We start from the raw sequence: 21818 nt of genomic DNA on the forward strand, positions 1-21818 counted from the left end.
GGTGGACTGGGAGTACTTGTGGGAGGTGTTGGAGAGGTTCAGGTTTGGGGTGGGGTTTATTCGGTGGGTGAGGCTGCTCTACGAGGCCCCGATGGCAAGTGTAGCCACGAATAGGAGGAGGTCGGAGTACTTTCGGCTGCATCGGGGGACGAGACAGGGGTGCCCCCTGTCCCCCCTGCTCTTTGCGTTGGCAATTGAGCCCCTGGCCATGGCATTGAGGGAGTCAGGGAACTGGAGGGGCATGTGCGGGGGGGGGAGGGGGGGGGGGAGGAGGAGCATCGAGTGTCACTGTACGCGGACGACCTGCTGCTGTATGTGGCGGACCCGGTGGGGGGGATGCTGGAGGTGATGAGGATCCTTGGGGAATTCGGGGGTTTCTCGGGGTATAAGTTGAACCTGGGCAAGAGCGAGGTGTTTGTGGTGCAGCCGGGGGATCAAGAGGAGGGGATTGGTAGGCTCCCACTGAAGCAGGCAGGAAGAGCTTCAGGTACCATGGGGTCCAGGTGGCTGGGAGTTGGGGGGCCCTGCACAAGCTCAACCTCACAAGGTTGGTGGAGCAGATGGAGGAGGAGTTTAAGAGGTGGGATATGTTACCGCTGTCACTGGCGGGGAGGGTGCAGTCCGTCAAGATGACGGTGCTCCCGGGATTTTTGTTCTTGTTCCAGTGCCTCCCCATCTTTATCCCAAAGGCCTTTTTCAGGAGGGTCAACAGCAGTATTACGGGATTTGTGTGGGCGCATGGGACTCTAAGGGTTCGAAGAGTGTTCCTGGAACGAGGCAGGGATGGGGGGGGGCTGGCGTTGCCCAACCTCTGTGGGTACTACTGGGCAGCCAACGCAGCGATGGTGCGTAAGTGGGTAATGGACGAGGAAGGGGCAGCATGGAAAAGGATAGAGGCGGCGTCATGTGTGGGCACGAGCCTGGAGACGCTGGTAACGGTGCCGTTGCCGCTCCCTCCAACGAGGTATACCACGAGCCCGGTGGTGGCGGCTACCCTCAAAATTTGGGGGCAATGGAGATGGCACAGAGGAGAAATGGGGGGCTCGATGGAGGCCCCGATACGGGGGAACCATCGGTTTGTCCCAGGGAGCATTGATGGCGGATTCCGGGGCTGGCACAGGGCAGGGGTTAGGAGGTTGAGGGACCTGTTTGTGGAGGGGAGGTTCGCGAGCTTGGGGGAGTTAGAGGGGAAGTTTGGGCTCCCCCCGGGAGCATGTTTAGGTACATCCAGGTGAGGGCGTTTGTCAGGCAGCAGGTGGAGGGGTTCCCTTTGCTGCCCCCACGGGGGGTGCGGGATAGGGTGCTCTCGGGGGTGTGGGTCGGAGGAGGGAGGATCTCGGACATATACCGGGTAATGCAGGAGGTAGACGAGGCCTCGGTGGAGGAACTGAAGGGTAAATGGGAAGAGGAGCTGGGTGATGAGATTGAGGAGGGGACATGGGCGGATGCCCTGGAGAGAGTGAATTCCTCCTCTTCCTGTGTGAGGCTTAGCCTCATACAGTTCAAGGTGCTGCATAGGGCCCACATACGGGGACAAAGATGAGTAGGTTCTTCGGGGGCGAGGACAGGTGTGCTAGGTGCTCGGGGAGCCCAGCGAACCACGCCCATATGTTTTGGGCGTGCCCAGCATTGGGGGAGTTTTGGAAGGGGGTAGCAAAGACGGTGTCGAGGGTGGTGGGATCCAGGGTCGAGCCAGGCTGGGGACTCGCAATTTTTGGGGTGGCAGTGGAGCCGGGAGTGCAGGAGGCGATAGAGGCCGGGGTCCTGGCCTTTGCGTCCCTAGTAGCCCGGCGGAGGATCTTGCTCCAATGGAAGGATGCGAGGCCCCCAAGCGTGGAGGCCTGGATCTCGGATATGGCGGGGTTCATTAAATTGGAGAGGGTGAAATTTGCCCTGAGGGGATCAGTACAAGGGTTTTTCAGGCGGTGGCAGCCTTTTCTGGACTTCCTGGCGGAACGGTAGGGAAATAGGCCGACAGCAGCAGCAACCCGGGGGTAATGATTGGGGGGAGGGAGAACTGTGCACATGGGTTTGTGGAGGGTGCTATCTCCCTCTTGTTTGTTCTTTTTTTCTTTTTTTTTCTTTGTTGTTGTTTTTTCTTTTTGTTTGAAGTTGCTATTGAAGCTGGGGGGGGGGGGGGTATTGTTCATGGGGTGTTACCGCGGTTGTATGTTAATAGAGCTAAGATGTTTATATTTTGTATTTTATTTTGTAAAAATTTCAATAAAAATTATTTTTAAAAAAAAATAATCTATCACCGAGCAGCATGGTGGCACAGTGGTTAGCATTGCTGCCTACGGCGCTGAGGACCCGGGTTCGAATCCCGGCCATGGGTCACTGTCTGTGTGGAGTTTGCACATTTTCCCCGTGTTCGCGTGGGTTTCACCCCCACAACCCAAAGATGTGCAGGGTAGGTGGATTGGCCATGCTAAATTGCCCCTTAATTGAAAAAAATAATTGGGTATTCTAATTTTTTTAAAAAATAATCTATCACCAGTTGTAGCTGTCAATCAAACTGAAATAGCAGGCACCAGGATGGTTGTGAAATCAGCCATGCAGCACTAATCCATGAATGTAAACCCTCAGGCTTATATCAAGACTAAAATAACAAACAATCTTTATTTAACTCTCCAGACATGTTTTCAAAGATTTAAAGGGCAGGACTTTGAAAATTATTTGACAACATGAAAGCTCCCTTTGACAGCTATTTATAACAGTTTTAACACGTCCCTTTAACAGGTGCTTCTGACAGTTTTTATGGTTTGTTTTGACAGCTCTGTTGATATTTCAAATGAGCTTTGATCGCAATGCACTTTGTAAGCACATTTACGCCTACTTTTAACAATTCCCCAGGGCACCAGGAAATTACAGGCCAGTCAGTTTAACCTCAGTGATGTGGAAACTATTGGAAGCAATTCTGAGAGACAAAATTAATTTGCATTTGAAGAGGCAGGGATTAATCAAGAACATGGTTTTGTGAAGGGGAGATCGTGTCTAACCAATTTGATTGAATTTTTCGAAGAGGTGACCAGGTGTGTACATGAGGGAAATGCATTTGATGTAGTTTACTTGGGCTTCAGCAAGGCTTTCAGCAGAGGCATAGAGTGGAAGAGCAGGGAGGTTATGCTGGAACTATATAAAAAGTTGGTTAGGCTACAGCTAGAGTATTGTGTGCAATTCTGGAATCCAAATTATCGGAGCTATGTGATAGTTTGGTAAGGAGGCAGAGGAGATTTACCAGAATGTTGCCTGGGCTGGAGAGTTTTAGCTATGAAGAGAGATTGGATAGACTTGGATTGTTTTCCTGGAGCAGACGAGATCGAGGGGGGACATGATTGAAATGTATAAAATTATGAGAGGCATAGATTGAGTAGACAGGAAGAAACTTTTCCCCTTGGTGGAGGGGCCAATGATCAGTGGTCATAGATTTAAGGGAAGGGGCAGAAGATTTAGAGAGGATGTGAGGAAACAATATTTTATCCAGAGGGTGGTGGGAGTTTGGAACTTGCTGCCTGAGGCCATGGGCCAAGTACTGGAAAATGGGATTGGAATGGTTAGGTGGTTGTGCTTAACCAGTGCAGACGCAATGGGCTGTAGGTCATTTTCTGTGCTGTATGATTCTATGACTCTATGACTTGACCTCCACCAAGGATTGCTCTATATCCCAAAGGTGTTCCAACCAGATCCAGGGGGTACCTTACCACTCCCAAGAGATACCCTGGATATACAAACAAATCCAAAGTTCAGACCTGGTCTAATCTGCACACTGTGGATTTCACACCACTAGCTACCAAAATCTCACTTCAGTGGAGGCAGCTGATAATTTAAATGGCCAGCAGGCCACTAAGTGGCCATAAAATGCATATGTGCTACATGTTCCCCATTTCTGTCCCCACAAAAATGGAAGTGCCGTGTTGGGGGCAGAACTTATGATTTTCTGCCACTTCTGCCATTTTCAAGAGTCTCTCCGTAGTGGCGAAAATCTGGGCCTTTGTAATGATGTTATAAATGTTGTAGTTTCACATAGCTTTGGGCCAAGGAGTTATTCCTTCTATTATCTGGTTTTTGGCAATGTTTCCATCATCATATTCTTTCGTCCTCGGTTTCCTTGTCTTTTTCCTCACATTCTAACTTTCATACATCCTTTTGTCTTTCTGCACATTTATTTCCTATATATTACCGCGCATTTTTCTTGTGAATTATCTTTTTGGTTTGTTTACCTCATCTATTTTATTCTGTTTCTTCACTTCATGATCTTGATTTTATTCTCTACATTCTTTACCTCCACTTGCTTCCCTCCTTACCCAAGTCTACATTAAAACTTGCATGATAAAACAAAAACTATTTTTGTACTGCATTGTTGCGCTTAAAAGCCACAGCAGGCATTACTCGTGGGAGATGTTTGGTGCATCAATGTTCTGTTCATAACTCTTACAGAATATAGTGAGAGCCCTATTATTTGTTGCTCAGGGATCAGGCAGAGATTGCTTTGATGCAATGTGAAGCCATACTTGCCCGTACTATTTTAGTGGGTCAATGTTAAAAGTTCATTCTTGAATTTTGTCTCAATGAATGTAGTCTTTTTATAAGTTCGGAATATAATCTGTTGTGAACAGTTAAGCAGTATTTTCTTGTCCACAATGCCCCCACTACACCCAGACGTATAATATGAAATTTGATTGTAATGTTTCAATTTTTAACCATATTGTTTGTGTAGTTTACCCGACCGCCATTTTTGGCCAACTGGTGTTTGTGTAAATAGCATACCATGTCAAAATTGTAACATTTTAAATCAAGGCTTCTTATTTAATTATTTTGCAAATTTGTAATTGTGTTAGCTTCTTTGAAGTATTACAGCTTTTTTATTTACACAGCATGATACTTTGATCTAATTGTAACTATGATGATGAATTACAATAGCTGTATTAATTAGATCTTAATTAATGGACTTATTTTTGTGGAGTTATTATTTAAAGACCCACTAATATTAACAGGCATCCGCGTTTATTGCGTTTAGTTTAACTGAAGGTGAGTTGCTTGAATCAGAGCAAAATCAAAATGAAATGGTTTCCACAGAAACATAGCCAGCATAAGTGCTGATATACAATTAGATATACAAGAACGGAACCGGCGAGTGCAATTCCTCCCAGCATTGGATGTGGATGGTGTGGTCAACTTTGAGAGACATGATTTGCCTTTAACAAAGCTACGCTGACTTTCAATTATTAGCCCATATTTTTCAAGTGCAAATCAACCTTGCCCCGGACCATTGTCTCTAAATGTTTTTCCATCACTAGTGCATTAAGCTGATTGATGGAATTTCCTTGCCTGCTTTTTTGAGCAGGGATAGAATAGTTATAATCATCCGATCCTCTGGCACCACACCCATGGCTAAAGAATATTCAAAGATTGTGACAAGAGCCACCTTAATATTCATTCTTCCCTCATATCTGGGATGCATCCTGTTATGTCATATGTCTGCATGCATTGTAATGTAAAGGTGCTTGGCAGAGCAAAGGTTAACATGGGAATGGATAATAATACCTCATGGTATGATGCATAGAGTCACATGGTACTCAGTATTCCCGTAAGGATAGACAGGATGAACAGGAGGTGGAGGTGCTTTATTGATTGAAGATGGTAGCTAGGCTGTATTAAGAAATTATATTGGCACTAAGGGCCAAAATGTTTAATCGATCTGGGTGAAAATGAGAAAACAAGGGAAAATACGTCTTGGTAGGAGTAATTTAGAGGCCCCGCAATACTTCCAAAAGTGGGACATAGTATAAACCAAGAAATAATGAGGCCTTCTGAGAAAGGCACAACAGTAATCTTTGGTGATTTGGACATGCATATTGACTGGATTAATCAAATTAGTAAAGTTAACCTTGAGGGAGATTTCATAGAGTGTATGAGGGATTATTTCTTAGAGCAATATGTTCTGGAGCCAACCAGGGAGCAGGCTATTTTAGATTTAGTATTATGAAAGGGTTGATAAATAGTCATAGAATTCCAGAATTTACAATGCAGAAGGAGGCTATTCAGTCCATCAAGTATGCACCGGCCCTTGGAAAGAGCACCTACTTAAGCCCAGGCTTCCACCCTATCCCTGTAACCCAGTAACCCGACCTAACTTTTTGGACACGAAGGGGCAATTTAGCATGGCTAATCCACCTAACCTGCACATCTTTGGACGGTGGGCACCCGCAGGAAACCCATGAAAATACAGGGAGAAAGTGTAAACTCCACACAGTCACCCGAGGCCGGAATTGAACCTAGAGCCCTAGCGCTGTGAGGTAGCAGTGCTAACCACTGTGTCACCGTGTCATTAAGGATCTTCTTGGATTGAGTGGTCACAGCATGCTAGAGTTTTAAATTCGGATTGAGCGAGAAGAGAGTGCTGTACTAGAGTTTTAGCGTTGGCAAAGGTAATCATACAGGCCGGAGGAAAGAATTAGCCCAAGTAGACTGGGCCCAAAGAATTGAGGGGAGGACAGTTGAGGAACAAATGTGAATGTTCAGAGAGATATTAAATACCTCTCAATTAAAGTATATTTCTGAGAGGAAGAGAAATTTTAAAAGGGAGAAAAACTTTCCATGGCTAAGTAAGGAAATAAAGGAAGGCATAAAGGCAAAAACTAGAGCATACCATACTGCAAAAGCTGGTGGTAAACTGGAGGATTGGGAGAACTTAAGGCGATTTAAAAATAAAATCAAAAGGGCGAAGATGAACTACGAAGGGAAACTGACAGGAAACATAAACACTGATACCAAAAGCTTCTATACGTATATAAAGAGGAAGACAATAGCTAAAGTAAATGTTGGCCCTTTAGGGGACGATACTGGTGAGGTAATAATAGGGAACACAGAGATGGCAGAGACATTGAACCAATATTTTACCTGTCTTCACGGTAGAGGATAATAAATTTTCAAAACCTGCAGTTAATGCAGAGGAACTTGGTGCAATAACCATCATTAGGAAGATGGTACTAATGGGATGAGATTAATGGGATTAAAGGCAGATAAGTCTCCGGGACCTGATGGCCTGCATCCTCGGGTGTTAAGGGAGGTGGCAGCAGAGACAGTGGATACATTGGTTATGATATTTCAGAATTCCCTGATTCTGGAAAATTCCCAGTGGATTGGAAACACACTAATGTGATGCCCTATTCAAAAAGGAAGAGAGGCAAAAAGTAGGAACTATAGACTGGTTAGCTTGACCTCTGGTGGAGAAGTTGCTGGAATCCATCATGAAGGAGGAGATGACTGAATATATTGGAAAGAAAAAACCCAATCCCCCATCGTCAGCATGGTTTTATGAAGGGCAAGTCATGCTTGACACACTTATTTCAGTTCTTTGAGGACATAACCAGCAAGGTGGATAACGGTGAGCTTGTGGATTTGATATCTCTAAACTTCCAGAAGGTGTTTGACAAATCTTACGTATAAAAGGTTAATCCAGAAGGTGAGACCGCAGGGGTTTGGGGTAGAGTACTAGTTGGATTGAGGATTGGTTGACTGACAGAAAGCAGAGGGTCAGGATAAATGGGCCCTTCTCTGGCTGGTGAACTGTATTTAGTGGGGTGCTGCAGGGGGTCAGTCCTCGGACCTCAACTGGCTACAAGCAGGCAGTGAAGGGGAGATAAAGATTTTCAGATGGATGTATGTCGGTAAAGAGATTGAGCTAAAATTTGCCAGATGGAGTTTAATATGGATAAGTGTGAGGTTATCCATTTTGGCCGAAAAAAATAATTGCAAATTAATATCTAAATGGAAAGCAGATTCAAAATGCGTCTGGACAGAGGGATATAGAACATAGAACAGTACAGCACAGAACAGGCCCTTCGGCCCTCGATGTTGTGCCGAGCAATGATCACCCTACTCAAGCCAACGTATCCACCCTATACCAGTAACCCAACAACCCCCCCCCCCCCCCCCCCCCCCCCCCCCCCCATTAACCTTATTTTTTAGACACTAAGGGCAATTTAGCATGGCCAATCCACCTAACCTGCACATCTTTGGACTGTGGGAGGAAACCGGAGCACCCGGAGGAAATCCACGCACACACGGGGAGGACGTGCAGACTCCGCACAGACAGTGACCCAGCCGGGAATCGAACCTGGGACCCTGGAGCTGTGAAGCATTTATGCTAACCACCATGCTACCGTGCTGCCCCCGATCTAGGTTCCTTTGTTCATGAATCGCAGAAAGTCAGTACACAGGTACAGCATGTAATTAAAAAGGCAAATGGAGGAATTCCGGTGGCAGCCATGGGGTGAGTGACCACGCACAGGGCAGCTCTAGCACAAAGGCGTTGGTTTGGGCATTTTCTTCCCATTTGCGGAGTAGTTCTGGTAGAAGTGTGGTGCGGAAGGTTTAGAAGGAGAGATTATCCCCAAGATTGGCCACCAGATCCGGCAAAAAACAGTTAAAGACCTGGCTGAGAAGTTGGAGGGGACCTATGGTGTAGAAACAATTATGAGAATGGGGAAGGGTCGCCGTCAGTGGGAAAGCCACAGCTGGAGCAGTTGATCGTATTCATCAAGGAGAAATTTTACCAGCAAATGAAGGAGATGCTTGGCGACTGGTCGAAGGCGATTGACGGAGCTGAAGCATGTCTGCGAGGATCGTTGGACCGGTTAGAGAAGTGCCTCGATGCGCAAGGAGCAATAATCTGTGAGGTGGAGAAGGTGGTGTCCGACCAGAGCGATCGGATTGTGTCTTCGGAGGTGGGCATCGTGTGGAATCTGTGCAAGTCGCTATGGGTGAAGGTGGAGGAGCAGGAGAACAGGTCAGGGTGGCAGAACGCACGGATTGTGGGTCTGCCAGAGGGTGTGGAAGGAATGAGCGCCACAAAGGAATGAGCGCTACGAATGCTGGCTGGGCTGGTAGAGAAGGTGCTGTACCCAGCGAGATTGAGATTACGTTAGACGGCCGGGAGTACTACTTTGAGACATCAGACGAGGCAAATGACTTTATAAGAGACCATAAACTGGGGTAGACTTGAGAGTTGGTGTGAGATGGAGGAGCTGAATCCGCAAAGGTTTGGTGTCATGGCTGTTTGTGTTGCTGGAGGGTTGGAATTTGTTCGAGGAATTGTAAGTTTGTAAGGCGTGATCATTCCCTCCTCCCTCTCCCTGCCTTTTGTTGTGTTTTTCTTTTTGGGAGGAGTTAATTTGTGATTTTGAGTGCTTTTCTTTATTGGGAAGGGATGTGTTTGGGGCCCTTTGGCTAGTTGGATATTCAGTTGGGTTAGGGGCCAATTGCACAGGCTAAGAAGGGACCAGTGGGTTGAGGGGTGCGTGGTGAGCCTCCCAGCGGGAGTTGCCACGATAGCAAGTACTGCTGGTGAACAGAGGTTAGGTGGGGGAGGAGGTCATAATAGCTGGTCGGGGGTGGGGGGGTTTAGGGTTAGGGTTGGGGGGGGGGTGGAATTGTGATATGGCAGATATGGAGGCTGTGTGTGGTCATGGGGGGAGGTGTGGCATCTTGGATGGGCCTGGTTTAGGGTGGTGTTAAGTGAGGTAGAACTGGTGGAGGATAATGGCAGCTGGTAGTGCGGGAGGTGTAACCTTCCGGTAGGAATCGTGCTGTGGAATGTCTAGGGGCTAAATGGGTCGGTTAAGAGGTCCTGGATTTTTGCGCACCTGAGGAGATTGAAAGCGGAGATGATTTTTCTGCAGGTGACGCACCTCCAGGTGAAGGATTAGGTTAGGCTGAGGAAGGGATGGATGGGAAAAGTATTTCTCTCGGGGTTTAATTTCACGTCGCGGTAGGTAACAATTTTGTTGATTAAAAGGATAAGGTTTGTTGGGGCCAAGGATATGCAGGACCTGGGGAGAAGAAATGTGATAGAGTGGGGTTCTAGTCAATGTATATGCGCCCAACTGGGATGGTGCAGGGTTCATAAAGGGGTTTGAGGGAGTGCACCAACTGATTATGTGTGAAGATTTTAATTGTGTGATGGAGCTGAAGGTGGACAGATCGAGCCCCAAGTCAATCGGAAGGTCGAGGATGGCAAGGGAGTTAAGAGGATTTATGGAATATATGGGAATGGTTGATCCGTGGAGGTTCAGGAACCTCCACGCGTGTACAAGTGTACTCTAGAATTTATTTCTTTGTGGGGAGTCAGGTGGTGCTGATTGGGGTGGTGGGGGCGGAATATGCACGAATTGTGATTTTGGATCATGCACCATATTGGCTGGAGGTGAGGCTCAGCAAGGGGCGGGTTCAGAGGCTGGGATGGAGGCTAGATTCAGGTCTCTTGGCAGATAAAGGGTTTCATGAAAAGGTGAGGTTGGCAATTGAGGATTACGTGGAGCTTAATCTGAATGAGGAGGTGTTGCTGGCCACATTCTGGGAGGCGTTGAAGGCGGTGGTTTGAGGGGAGATTATCTTGTTCAAGGCGCACAGGGACAGAAGACGGAGGGAGGCGCATGGCGATTGCGGAACAAGATAGTTGAGGTGGACAGGAGATACTTGAGGGCTCTCAGTAAGAAGCTGTTGGCGGAGAGAAAGAGGTTGCAGCACCATTTTGATTGGTTGATGACAAGGAAGGCGGTGGGACAATCACGGAGGGCGATGGGTTGCAGGGTACGAGTACAGAGAGAAGGCGAGTCGTATGCTGGCCCATCAGTGGTGGATTCTGAGGATCAAATGGGTTTTGTAAAAGGCCTGGTGGCAAGTGTATGAATGAATGAGATGAGTTCACCAAGATTTTGACTGCAAAGGGGAATGAGGCAGGGGTGTCCGCTGTCGCCACTGCTGTTTGTTCTGGCGAGTGAGCCCTTGGCGATGTTCCTTCGGGGGTCCGTGGAGTGACAGGAGATTGTGAGGGGGTGCAGGGAGCACCAGGTGTCGTTATATGCGGATGACCTGTTGTTGTTTGCGTCGTACCTGCTGTAGAGTATGGGTAAGATCATGGGACTATTGGAGAGGTTTGGGGAGTTCACCAAGTATAAGCTAAATGTCGGGAAGAGTAAGGTGTTTCCAGTGAATGTGGCGGGGTGGGGGGCCAATTTGGAGATGTTGCCATTTAACGTAGCTCGGGAGAGGTTTAGGTATTTGGGGATTCAGGTGATGTGAGAATGGGCTACGATGCACAGGTGGAATTTGACAATGTTAGTGGAGGAGGTTAAGGGGGATTTTAAGAGGTGGGATAGTTTGCACCTGACATTAGCAGGGAGTGTGCAGGTTGTAAAGATGAATGTGCTCCACAGTTCCTCCTTGTTTTCCAGACCCTCCTGATCTTTCTCACTGAGGCCTATTTCTGGAGTTTGGAGACAATGATCTCTGATTTCATATGGGCAGAGAAGGTGCCAAGGATAAAAAGGGCTTTGCAGAAGCAGAGACAGAAAGAGGGGTTGGTGCTCCCGAACTCCTGCAATATTATTGCGTAGTAAATGTGGAGAAGGTGGATGGTGGGGAGCGGAGTGGGTCAAGATGAAGGAGGCGTTCTGTAGATGGCCCAATCTGAGGGCCATGGTGACAGCCCCGCTGCCGTTAATTCCGGGAAAGTATTTGGGGAGTCCTGTGGTGCAATCAATGGTCAGGGTATGGAATCAGCTAAGGAGTCATTTTAAGTTCGAAGTGATGTCGGTGTTGATGCCACTGTGTGGGTACCACAGTTCAAACCTGGGGAGATGGATGGGATATATTGGAAATGGAGGGAGGCAGTGCTGGAGAGGGACTTGTGCTTGGAAGGGAGGTTTGCAGGTACGGAAGTGGCTTGAATTACGAGGGGTAGTGAGTTTAGATGTATGGAGGTGCGGGACTTTGCAAGGAAAGAATGGAGGTGTTTCCCAGGTTGTCTGAGTACACTTTGTTGGAGCAACTGCTATTCCTAGATGAGTTGGGGGAGGGTAGGATTGGACAAATATACGGGTGGTTGGGGGATCTGGGTGGGGCGCAGATGGTGAGGATCAGGAAAAAATGAGTGAGGTGCGCGGGAGGCCCAGCAAATCATGTCCACATGATTTGGGCATGCCCAAAGAGGGTTTTGGCAGGGTTTTGCTAAGGCAATGTCCACGGTACTAAAAAAACGGGTGGGGCTGAGTCCGGAGGTGGCAATCTTTGGAGTGTCGGAAGAGCCGGGAGTTCAGGGGGCGAAAGAGGCTGACGTCTTGGCCTTTGCCTCCCTGGTAGCCTGGAGACGGAGCTTATTAATGTGGAGGGACTCGAAGCCCCCGAGTGTAGAGACCTGGGTTAGTGACATGGCTGGGTTTCTCAGTCTCGAGAAGATAAAGTTCACTTTAAGATGGTCAGTGGTAGGGTTCACCTGGAGGTGGCAGCTGTTCGTCGATTTTCTCGTGGAAAATTAAAATGTCAGCAGATGCAGTATTCCAAAGGGGGGGGGGGGGAGAGGGCCGGGATGTTGTTTTATGGTCTGGGTGTGTGAGGATTGGGATGGGGGTGGATATGTTTATTATACCATGTTTATGTCATTGTTATTGTTGTTATTATAGAAACTTGTAAAAATCGTAATAAAAATTTTTTTTTTAAAAGAAAAAAATGGGAGGAGGAGTTGGGGGGGGGGGGAGAGAAACAGGCTGGTGACTGTGATGTGAGACGATGCGGATGGTGAGCTCCTCCTATTTCGTGGTCGAACCTGGTACCTGATTCCCTGTCGGGAGGGAAGCCGCTTGCTGTCCGTCGTCTCCCCCCCCCCCCCCCCCCCCCCCCCCCCCCCCCGACACACGCAATGTAAGCTATACTTACATTGAAGAACAGGTGATGGTCCCACGGGCGCAGTAGAATCTTAGAATCCCTGCAGTGCAGAAGGAGGCCATTCGGCCCATCGAGTCTGCACCAGCCATTCAAAAGGACACTTTATCCATGTCCACTCCGCCCTATCCCTGTAACCCCATAATCTAATATGCACATCCTTGGCACTAATTTATCATGACTAATCGACTTAATCAACACATCTTTGGACTGTGGGAAAGAAAGTGGGACACCCAAGGCAGAACGTCCAAACTCCACACAGGCAGCCACCCAAGTTCGAAATTGAGCCCGAGTTCCTGGCGCAGTGAGGCAGCAGTAGATGGCAGAAACTGAAAGGCAGCTGCAGTAAAAAACACTTATGGCAGGTAGAGAAGAGGAAACCCCACAGAATAAAGGCTAGCAGAGTTAAATACAGAACGCTGCAGAGATTAAGAGAAAGTGAATTTATTTTCAGTTGTGTAAAGAAAATATTTCCAGTCAAGAAAAAGAATTGCTGCTGTTCAAAAATTTGACAGAAAAGACACTGGGTGAAAACAAAGGTTTAAAAAAGGATTCCCTTAATGGTAAGCGGTGTGAATTTTTTAGTTTTACAAGCATTCAAAACTAAAGGAAAATATCTTCAGACATTATAATTTTAAATACAGAGAACAGATTTAAGCTTCAAGCCCTGTTTGGTACTGTGCAGAAGGTGGAACAAACTGTACCTTCAATGATACATTTGTTGCAAATTACACCTGCAAAGTCTATTTTTTTCAAAGATCTGCCCAGCAACAAGAAAAAAACGTGAGGATCATAGAATCCCTATAGTACAGAAAGAGGCCATTAGGCCCAATGAGTCTGAACCAACCTAAGACCACCCTACCTAGGCCCTATCACTGCCCTGTAACCTCACCCTCAGGGGTAATTTACCATGTCCAATCCACCTGACCTGCACTTCTTTGGACTGTGAGAGGATCTGGAGGAAATCCACGCAGACACGGGGAGAAAGTGAAAACTCAACTCCAGTCACCCAAGATAGGAATCGAGTCCGGGACCCTGGTGCTGTGAAGCAACAGTGCTAACCACTGTACCACCATGCAGATGCCAACTGTATCCTGGAGACGACAGCCTGTGTGGGGGGAAAAAAGTCTCCGTCTTAAAGAGGAAACAACATTTAAAAAGACAACTACTAAGAAATACATTTATGACTAGATAATTAGAAGAGACCCCAGAGAGAGGGCAACTTCTAATAAAGGTCCATAAGCAACAGGAGACCCCAGAGAAGGGAACTCGACCCAGGGAGCAAGAAACCCCAAGGAGAGAACAAGTCCATCGAGAGCCGCAAAAGAGCTGAGGGAAGGCACAAAATACTCCCAAGCGAGAACAACAGGAGATCCCAAAGGGAGGGCAACATGAAACCGCAGAGGGAGTGCAACGAGAGAATAAGCATCTGAAAGAACAGTTGATTGTCCTTCTTGATCAAATGCAGAAGGAATACATGACCGTTCAGCGTGTCTTTAATAGCTGAATGGAAGCACAACAGCAGACACTAACAGTGACTATTGAATTACGTGAAACCCCAATGTGCTACGTTCCTCCAAACACGACGGACCAAGATGTGGAGGAACTGTCCAGTCCCAAGACTGTCTGAATTTATGAATTTTCCGTTTTGTTTTCAGTATTGTCTCTGGAGGGAAAAGCAGAGGGTAGCCCGCCAGTTGCCTTGCCGAGTTTTCCTGCCGTACTTTTAAAAACTTTGAGGAAAGAAAAGTGGAGACCCCGGCCCTCCAGCAACCTCAGCACTTGACAGATCTGGGCACCCTTTTTAAAGGATGACCTGATCCTTAAAAAACTAATTAAAAGAACCCCCCCTCACCCACATGGCCATGAAACACTTCTCCTCCCAGCCCCATCCTGAAGTTCCCCAGCAGAATCCCCCACTCCACAAGCAGTGCCCAGGTACTGCCTAAGCTAGGGGCTGGACGTACCTGTGCGCCCCCAACCGGTTCTGTTCGCTAGTTCCCCGTTTTTCAGAACCTATTGTAAACCCTGCCGACGAATTATCCCTCTGTGGGAGAATGATACAGCAGGGAGGCCGGCTAAGAAAATGTTAATGTATTTTAATAGGTTTCCCGTCATTGCATGGCCCATTACGTCACTGGCAGGTGGGTGGGAACAATCGAACAGGGAAATCCTGTTGGCATGAAAGCCATTTTGGGCCTTCTCTTAATTCTCTGTCCCCGCCATCATTCTTGCCCGCCAAAAACTGGAAAATCCACCACCCCCAGACTCTTTAAGGAAGTTTTCATCTATGAACCTCATACCAGTTGTAAGTTAGACCTAGAATGTAATATAAGTAGATTAGAGATATTTGAATATTGTGGTGCAGCAAAGTAGAAAAATGAGTTCAAAGTGTTCCTCAAATGGTAAAGTAGGACTGTCGTGAATGTTCCTTTGAGAAAGATTTGGTTTTACCACATGTCTTGTAGCACGGCTTCAGTGATGTCATTTGTGGGTGGAGCTGGGCTGTGGCTGTCAGGTGAGAGGAGGTTTAGTGTTTGGGTTTCAGGTTCAGTTTGTTGTTTTGGACTGCAGAAGACAAGCAATGACTCCCTGTTTTTATTTTAAAAGCTGTTCAAGGGAACTGAAAGTAGACTGGGTGTGGCAAACTGCCTTGGTAACTTTAAAGATAGAGTTGCTTTCCGGGAGGAGTTTTGAATCTGCTGGTTGGAAAGGACCAGTCCCATTCAGGTGAGATTTAAGTGTGCTGGGTCACACCCTTGAAAGGGGTTTTGGTTTATTGGATTGAATTGGAACATCTACTAAGGGGGATTCATTAAGGGTTATATACATAGATTACTGTAGCTGTTGTGTTTCCTTCATGTTGTAATTGATAACAAATACTTGTGTTTTATATATGTTAACTACATTCTTATAATCAACTTTGTTTTGATAAAATCGAATTGGAAGACTGTTGAATTACACCTGCAGTGAAGGATCTTGTGCTCATCCCAGCCAAATTCAACATAAAAGTTATCGGTCAGGTGGGCGTCATAATACACTTTGCAGTTTCTAAGCCCTGGCCCACAAGAAACTGCCTTTTAAGTAAACCACTAAATGTTCTTTTTATGGTAACAACAAAATGAAAACACTTCCTGAAAGAGATCAGAACATATTATAACAGCTGAGTGGGATCATCACAAAATCTCTTTATTTTGAGTCAATAAAGAAAAACTTCCAATCTTGTGTATCATGAAACAGTTAATGTTTCAACAAGCACTGAAAATACAGTTTTCAGTGGGTGTCCAAGGTGGTGCTGGGGTGTGGGGGGTGGAGAATCGAGGGGTATCACAAAACAGCTTTAACGCTGGCGGAAATTTTCCTGTTTGATTGTTGAGGGCAGCACGGTAGCACAAGTGTGGCTTCACAGCGCTAGGGCCCCATGTTCGATTCCCCGCTGGGTTGCTGTCTGTGTGGAGTCTGCATGCTCTCCCCGTGTCTGCGTGGGTTTTCTCCTGGTGCTCCGGTTTCCTCCCACAGTCCAAAGACATGGATTGACCATGATAAATTGCCCTTAATGACCAAAAAGGGTAGGAAGGGTTATTGGGTTACGGAGATAGGGTGGAAGTGAGAGCTTAAGTGGGTCGGTGCAGACTCGATGGCACAAAGAGTCTGCACTGTATGTTCTATGTCCCTGCACCTTCAGCAAAATCATAATGGGGTTCCCGCCATGCAAGATCAGGAATTCTATAACCATACACTTAAATATCATTGGGGGGCTTTCCCACTATTATACCTCCACGTAAGGATCTCACCCTGCCCCTCTCCACTCACTCCCCTTTGCCATCAGGGTTTACAATGGAGCCTGACAAACAGAAATCTGATGAATAGTCCCCGCTCGGGGCAAACAGGTAAATACAGCCCTCAGGGAGGTGAAGATCATGCTCGGACAGAACTCTGCCACTCAACCCACCCCACCAGCATAATGTCGTGTGTCCTGCCCCTTCCATTGCTTTTTAAATGTGCTTGAAAATGTAGTGGTAAAAGCTGGCAAGACAGCTGGCAGGCTGCCCTCCTCCTTTCCTGCCTGGGATAACATATTGCAAAAGAAAAATCATAAAATTCCACCCAGTGAAACAGAAAATGCCGGTCGTGATGATGCTTTATTGCTGTTTTTTTTGTTGGCATTAACATTAATGTGTTAAATTGCGGTTGCATTGGAAAATGGCCTGGGTTAGATGGTAGAGATCACGGATTGGAAAGTGCTGTTAAAGGACGTGAGACATGTCACTGCAGTGTATCTTATACCTTTTGCAGTCGAGCAATCCTCCGTCACCTCGAGGCTGAGATAACGGAGGAATTCTCCGTCCCCCGAGATTTGGCAGGGGGCGGGAATCGAGCCGCGCCGGTCGGTGGGCCCCCCGCGCCGGTCGGTGGGCCCCCCGCAGTGATTCTCTGGCCCGCGATGGGCCGAAGACCCGCCGCTGACAGACCGCTCCTGCCGGCGTGGTTTAAACCACCTACCTGACTGGCGGGATTGGCGGCGTGGGTGGGCCCCGGGGTTCTTGGGGGGGGGGGGGGGGCGATCTGACTCTGGGGAGTGCCCCCACGGTGGCCTGGCCCGCGATTGGGGCCCACCGATCGGCCGGCGGGCCTGTGCGGTGGGGGCACTCTTTTTCTTCCGCCTCCGCCATAGCCTTCACCATGGCGAAGGTGGAAGAGACCCCCTCCCCTGCGCAGGCGCCAGTATGACATCAGCAGCCGCTGACGCTCCGGCGCATGCGCGGACTTACGCCGGCCGGTGAACTCCTTTCGGCCCCGGCTGGCATGGCGCCAAAGGCCGTTCATGCCAGCCAGCGGAGTGGGAACCACACCGGTACGCACCTCGCCCCTCGATGTGAGGGCTTGGGCCCTAAAGGTGCGGAGAATTCCAGAAAAGAGACATTCTGTCATGAAATTTTGACATCTAGTAATTCCTTGCTTTGTTTCTGTGCTGTAGACTTGATGTAACTCCATTAGTATTGCAACTGGAAACAGTTCAGCTGTAAAGTCTTGATATCCTTCTACGCACACAAACTAATGCATCACCAAATGGCATCTGTATGGCTTACATCAGCAGTGTGCACAAGTGTTGCGGATGCTATTTTAAAGAGAAATTACACTGGTAGTGCTGAGAAAACGTAACCGGATTTTGCAGCGGTATCTTACCTTAGCCTCCAGTCCCGGGTTTCCTCATGCGATTCCTCCTCAGTCCACTGTCACGATCCCAGCTGATGTTATTATCATTAATTACCTTATCCCTTTGAAGTTGATACTTTGTTTAATCCTTCAACTCTTTTGCATAATTTATGAACTATATATCTAGTCCTCAACACATTTTGAATGGTCTTTTGCAAACAATTCAATTGCCTGTATTCCAACTTGTGTTTTACCACTGGAACACGCCTGTAAACCATTTTCTCTGGTTATTGACCTGGATAGATCATATTATAATTTTAGTCCTTTTTCTCAACACTTCATAATTTCCAATTCTGCAGTACTTGCGTTCATGCTAAAATACAACTGTCAAAACACACTAGAACTTGAAGGCATTAACTTCAAATACGTGATTGCTTTGAGTTCCCTAAATCTCTCTGAAGCTAAATCCCTTTCAGGACAAAGCCAATATATGATTGAGCCTTGGTTGCATGACCCCATTATGGGACATTACATTTAGTTTCATCCCTTTTTGTAACCACGTGCTGAATATTACATGTTCCTGTCATCTTATGTGGACTTCAATCACTTAACAAGGACTAGTTTCCATTTCAGGAGAGATTATTGAAACATAGACAGAATTTTATACTCCCCACTGGCGGGTTTTTAGTCGGAGGGTGGGGAGCATGAAATTGAAGCAACAAGATTCTCTCTGCCTGCCTGAACAACGATTTTACGCCTGGGCCGGCAAGGCATTGGAGAGGAAACACATCCTTGCACCTGTTGGAGACCACTTAAGGGCAATTTCCCACCCAGCCTCAATTTTTAAGTTGATAAGCAGATTGACTGTACATAGAGGAAGCCTGAAAATGAACGGACTTGGATCTTGAGCGGGAAGAGGTGGGGGCATGCCTCCATTAGAGTCCCCGTTCTGAAGTTGGCTGCCCCGCCCCACCCTCGCTGGCTTCTCCACCGAGACACAAATCTCCCCCTTTGCTCCCCACATGGCTTCCGTATCATTCCCACCCTGGGTCCTCTTGAACTTACCTTAGCCTCCAATCCCGGGTTTCCTCATGCGATTCCTCCTCAGTCCACTGTCACGATCCCAGCTCATGTTATTATCATCAATTACCTTTGAAGTTGATACTTTGTTTAATCCTTCAACTCTTTTGCATAATTTATGAACTATATATCTAGTCCTCATCACGTTTGGAATAGTATTTTGCAAACAATTCAATTGCCTGTATTCCAACTTATGTTTTACCACTGGGACACGCCTGTAAACCATTTTCTCTGGTTATTGACCTGGATAGATCATATTGTAATTTTAGTCCTTTTTCTCAACACTTCATAATTTCCAATTTTGCAGTACTTCAGTTGTTTTCCTATTGTCCATTACTAATATAGCAATCTTAGTGAGGTTATTTGGATCTGGGGCAGGATTCTCCGACCCCCTGCCAGGTCGGAGAATCGCCGGGGGGCGGCGTGAATCCCGCTCCGACGCTGGCTGCCGTATTTTCTGGCGCCGGTTTTCGGGTCGGGGCCCTTTTAGCAGCGCCCCCCCGGCAATTCTCCGGGCCCCGATGGGCAGGGCGGCCGCCTATTTTCGGCCAGTCCCGCCGGCGTGAAACGGACATGGTCCATCAGTGCAGGACCTGGCTGGTAGGCCGTCTACTGGAGTCCTTGGGGAGGGGGGGTGCGCTGGAGCATCCGGCCCCGGGGGGGCCCCCAAAGTGGCCTGGCCTGCGATCGGGGCCCACCGATCTGCAGGCAAGCCTGTGCCATGGGGCAACTCTTTCCCTCCACACCGACCTCTGTAAGGCTCTGCCATGGCCGGCATGGAGAAGAAAGCCCCTGCGCATGCCAGCGGTTCTGCGCATGCGCGGGACCAAGGCGGCCCTTCGGCGTCAGTTGGCGCGACGCAAACCCTTCCGACGCCGGAGTGGTTCACGCCGTTCTTGGCCCCAGCATCGGGCCATCCCGCCGATTGCGGGAGAATCCCGCCCCTGTTCTTGTTCAACTGGATCACAATTTGGCAATGAGTTTTAATTCACAAGAACAACTTAAAAATTGTGACACTCTATACCACCCTTCCCCTAGTTTGTTGTGAAGTTTGCTTTGAAGTCCAAGAATTGCATTGTTCCTTTCCGTGACAGTGTTCCAACAGGTCATTATTTTTGTTTTTCTTAAATTGTGCATTCAACCAATTATTCTGATTTGCTGGCAATTCCTTTTCCTGTTCAAGGCATTTTCCGTGATATTTCATGGAGACTTCTGATAAGTTCATCAAGTTTTAATTGAAGATTAGCCTTTGTCAAGTTTGCTTTTTCATAAATTTATAATTTAAACAGTTCAAGTCCTCAGGCAAATGTTCAGCTTTCTGGGGTTGATAGAAATATCATAGAATTTGCAGTGCAGAAGGAGGCCATTCGGCCCATTGAGTCTGCACTGGCTCTTGGAAAGAGCACCCTACCCAAGGTCAACACCTCCACCCTATCCCCATAACCCAGTAACCCCACCCAACACTAAGGGCAATTTATCATGGCCAATCCACCTAACCTGAACATAGAACATAGAACATAGACCAGTACAGCACAGAACAGGCCCTTCAGCCCTCGATGTTGTGCCGAGCAATGATCACCCTACTCGTATCCACCCTATACCAGCCTTACTTTTTTAGGACACTACGGGCAATTTAGCATGGCCAATCCACCTAACCCGCACATCTTTGGACTGTGGGAGGAAACCAGAGCACCCGGAGGAAACCCACGCACACACGGGGGAGGATATGCAGATTCCCCACAGACAGTGACCCAAGCCGGAATCGAACCTGGGACCCTGGAGCTGTGAAGCAATCGTGCTATCCACAAGGCTACCGTGCTGCCCCAATTGTTCTCAATTGTTTGTATTATTTCTCTTTTATTCATGAGCAAACTCTTCTTCCATATGTGAAAGTTGGTTTTCTGCATGAATCATGTCTTCCTTAAACTGATTGTATGCAAGAAGCATCTAATTTTTGTCCACAGTAGTTTCAGACGTTAGTTAAGATGAATCTGATAAACCACCTTCTGTAATACAATCTCACGTCATTACTGTATACCCCAGGCAAATCATTACCTAAAGTAAAATCTATTGCGGCAAAGGTGTTTTTGGAATAATTTCCACTGTAACAATTCCAATTACAAAGTCACTTCTTAAGTTAATTTTATACATAGAAATAGGTTCATGGGCGGCACAGTGGTTAGCATTGCTGCCTACGGCGCTGAGGACCCTCCGGCAGGAAGATTACATAGAATTTTTTTTTAAATCTTCTGCGTCTCCGATTGCGCAAATTTGCGGTCTTCAGCCGCAGCAGCCGGCTTTCATATTCAATTTTTATTTATTTTTTGTAAATTGTAACAATGGTGTTGCACGGCACATTTAATCAAAGGGACCAAAGCCCATGTCATCGTCAGCATCTTCAGATTCTTCCTGTTTCTTCTCTTCCTTTTCCTCTTCAACAGCAACAGGGGCAGCGGTGGAAACAACTGCTGCAGCAGCTGGGGCACTGCTACAAGCACGAATGTTGCAGATGAAACTGTTGACGTCAATATTAGCCAATGCCTTGGCAAACAGAATAGGCCAGAAAGGCTCAATGGTCACACCAGCTGTTTTAATCTGGGCATTGAGTTTGTCTTCGGTGACAGTGACCTCATCATCATGCAGGATGAGCACGCTATAGTTACAGGCGAGTTCCGAGGTGGAGGCCATGGTGCTGGGTCTCTGCGGGTGGGTCCGATGGTGCTAGTTGCCGGGGGGAAACTCGGTCTTAGCTTCATTCAGAAGAACCGAGCACTTCTGAACTGGGCAGAGTGAGCAGAAGCCGGCTTTTAACTATGCTGGCTGCGAGCGGCCATTTTACCATACAAAAAAACTGCGGC

The 21818-nt window shown here is 47.4% G+C and overlaps 2 protein-coding genes across 12 annotated transcripts in view; one reads left to right on the plus strand and one right to left on the minus strand.

Moving 5' to 3' along the window:
• LOC119962769 (protein unc-13 homolog B-like) overlaps positions 1-21818 on the plus strand; it is a 746238-nt gene that overhangs the window by 380958 nt on the left and 343462 nt on the right. The gene's annotated exons all lie outside the window — the stretch shown is intronic.
• LOC119962770 (60S acidic ribosomal protein P1-like) lies at positions 21319-21687 on the minus strand. The gene has a single exon (XM_038790828.1). It carries the CDS (start codon positions 21646-21648, stop codon positions 21319-21321), a length of 330 nt encoding a protein of 109 aa, XP_038646756.1. The 5' UTR covers positions 21649-21687.

This window comes from Scyliorhinus canicula, chromosome 3, assembly GCF_902713615.1.
Source record: "Scyliorhinus canicula chromosome 3, sScyCan1.1, whole genome shotgun sequence".
In the NCBI taxonomy this organism is placed as follows: Eukaryota; Metazoa; Chordata; class Chondrichthyes; order Carcharhiniformes; family Scyliorhinidae; genus Scyliorhinus; species Scyliorhinus canicula.

What these genes read in the sequence shown, in the direction of transcription:
- LOC119962770 (XM_038790828.1), bottom strand. Translation starts at nt 21,648, where the DNA reads ATGGCCTCCACCTCGGAACTCGCCTGTAACTATAGCGTGCTCATCCTG.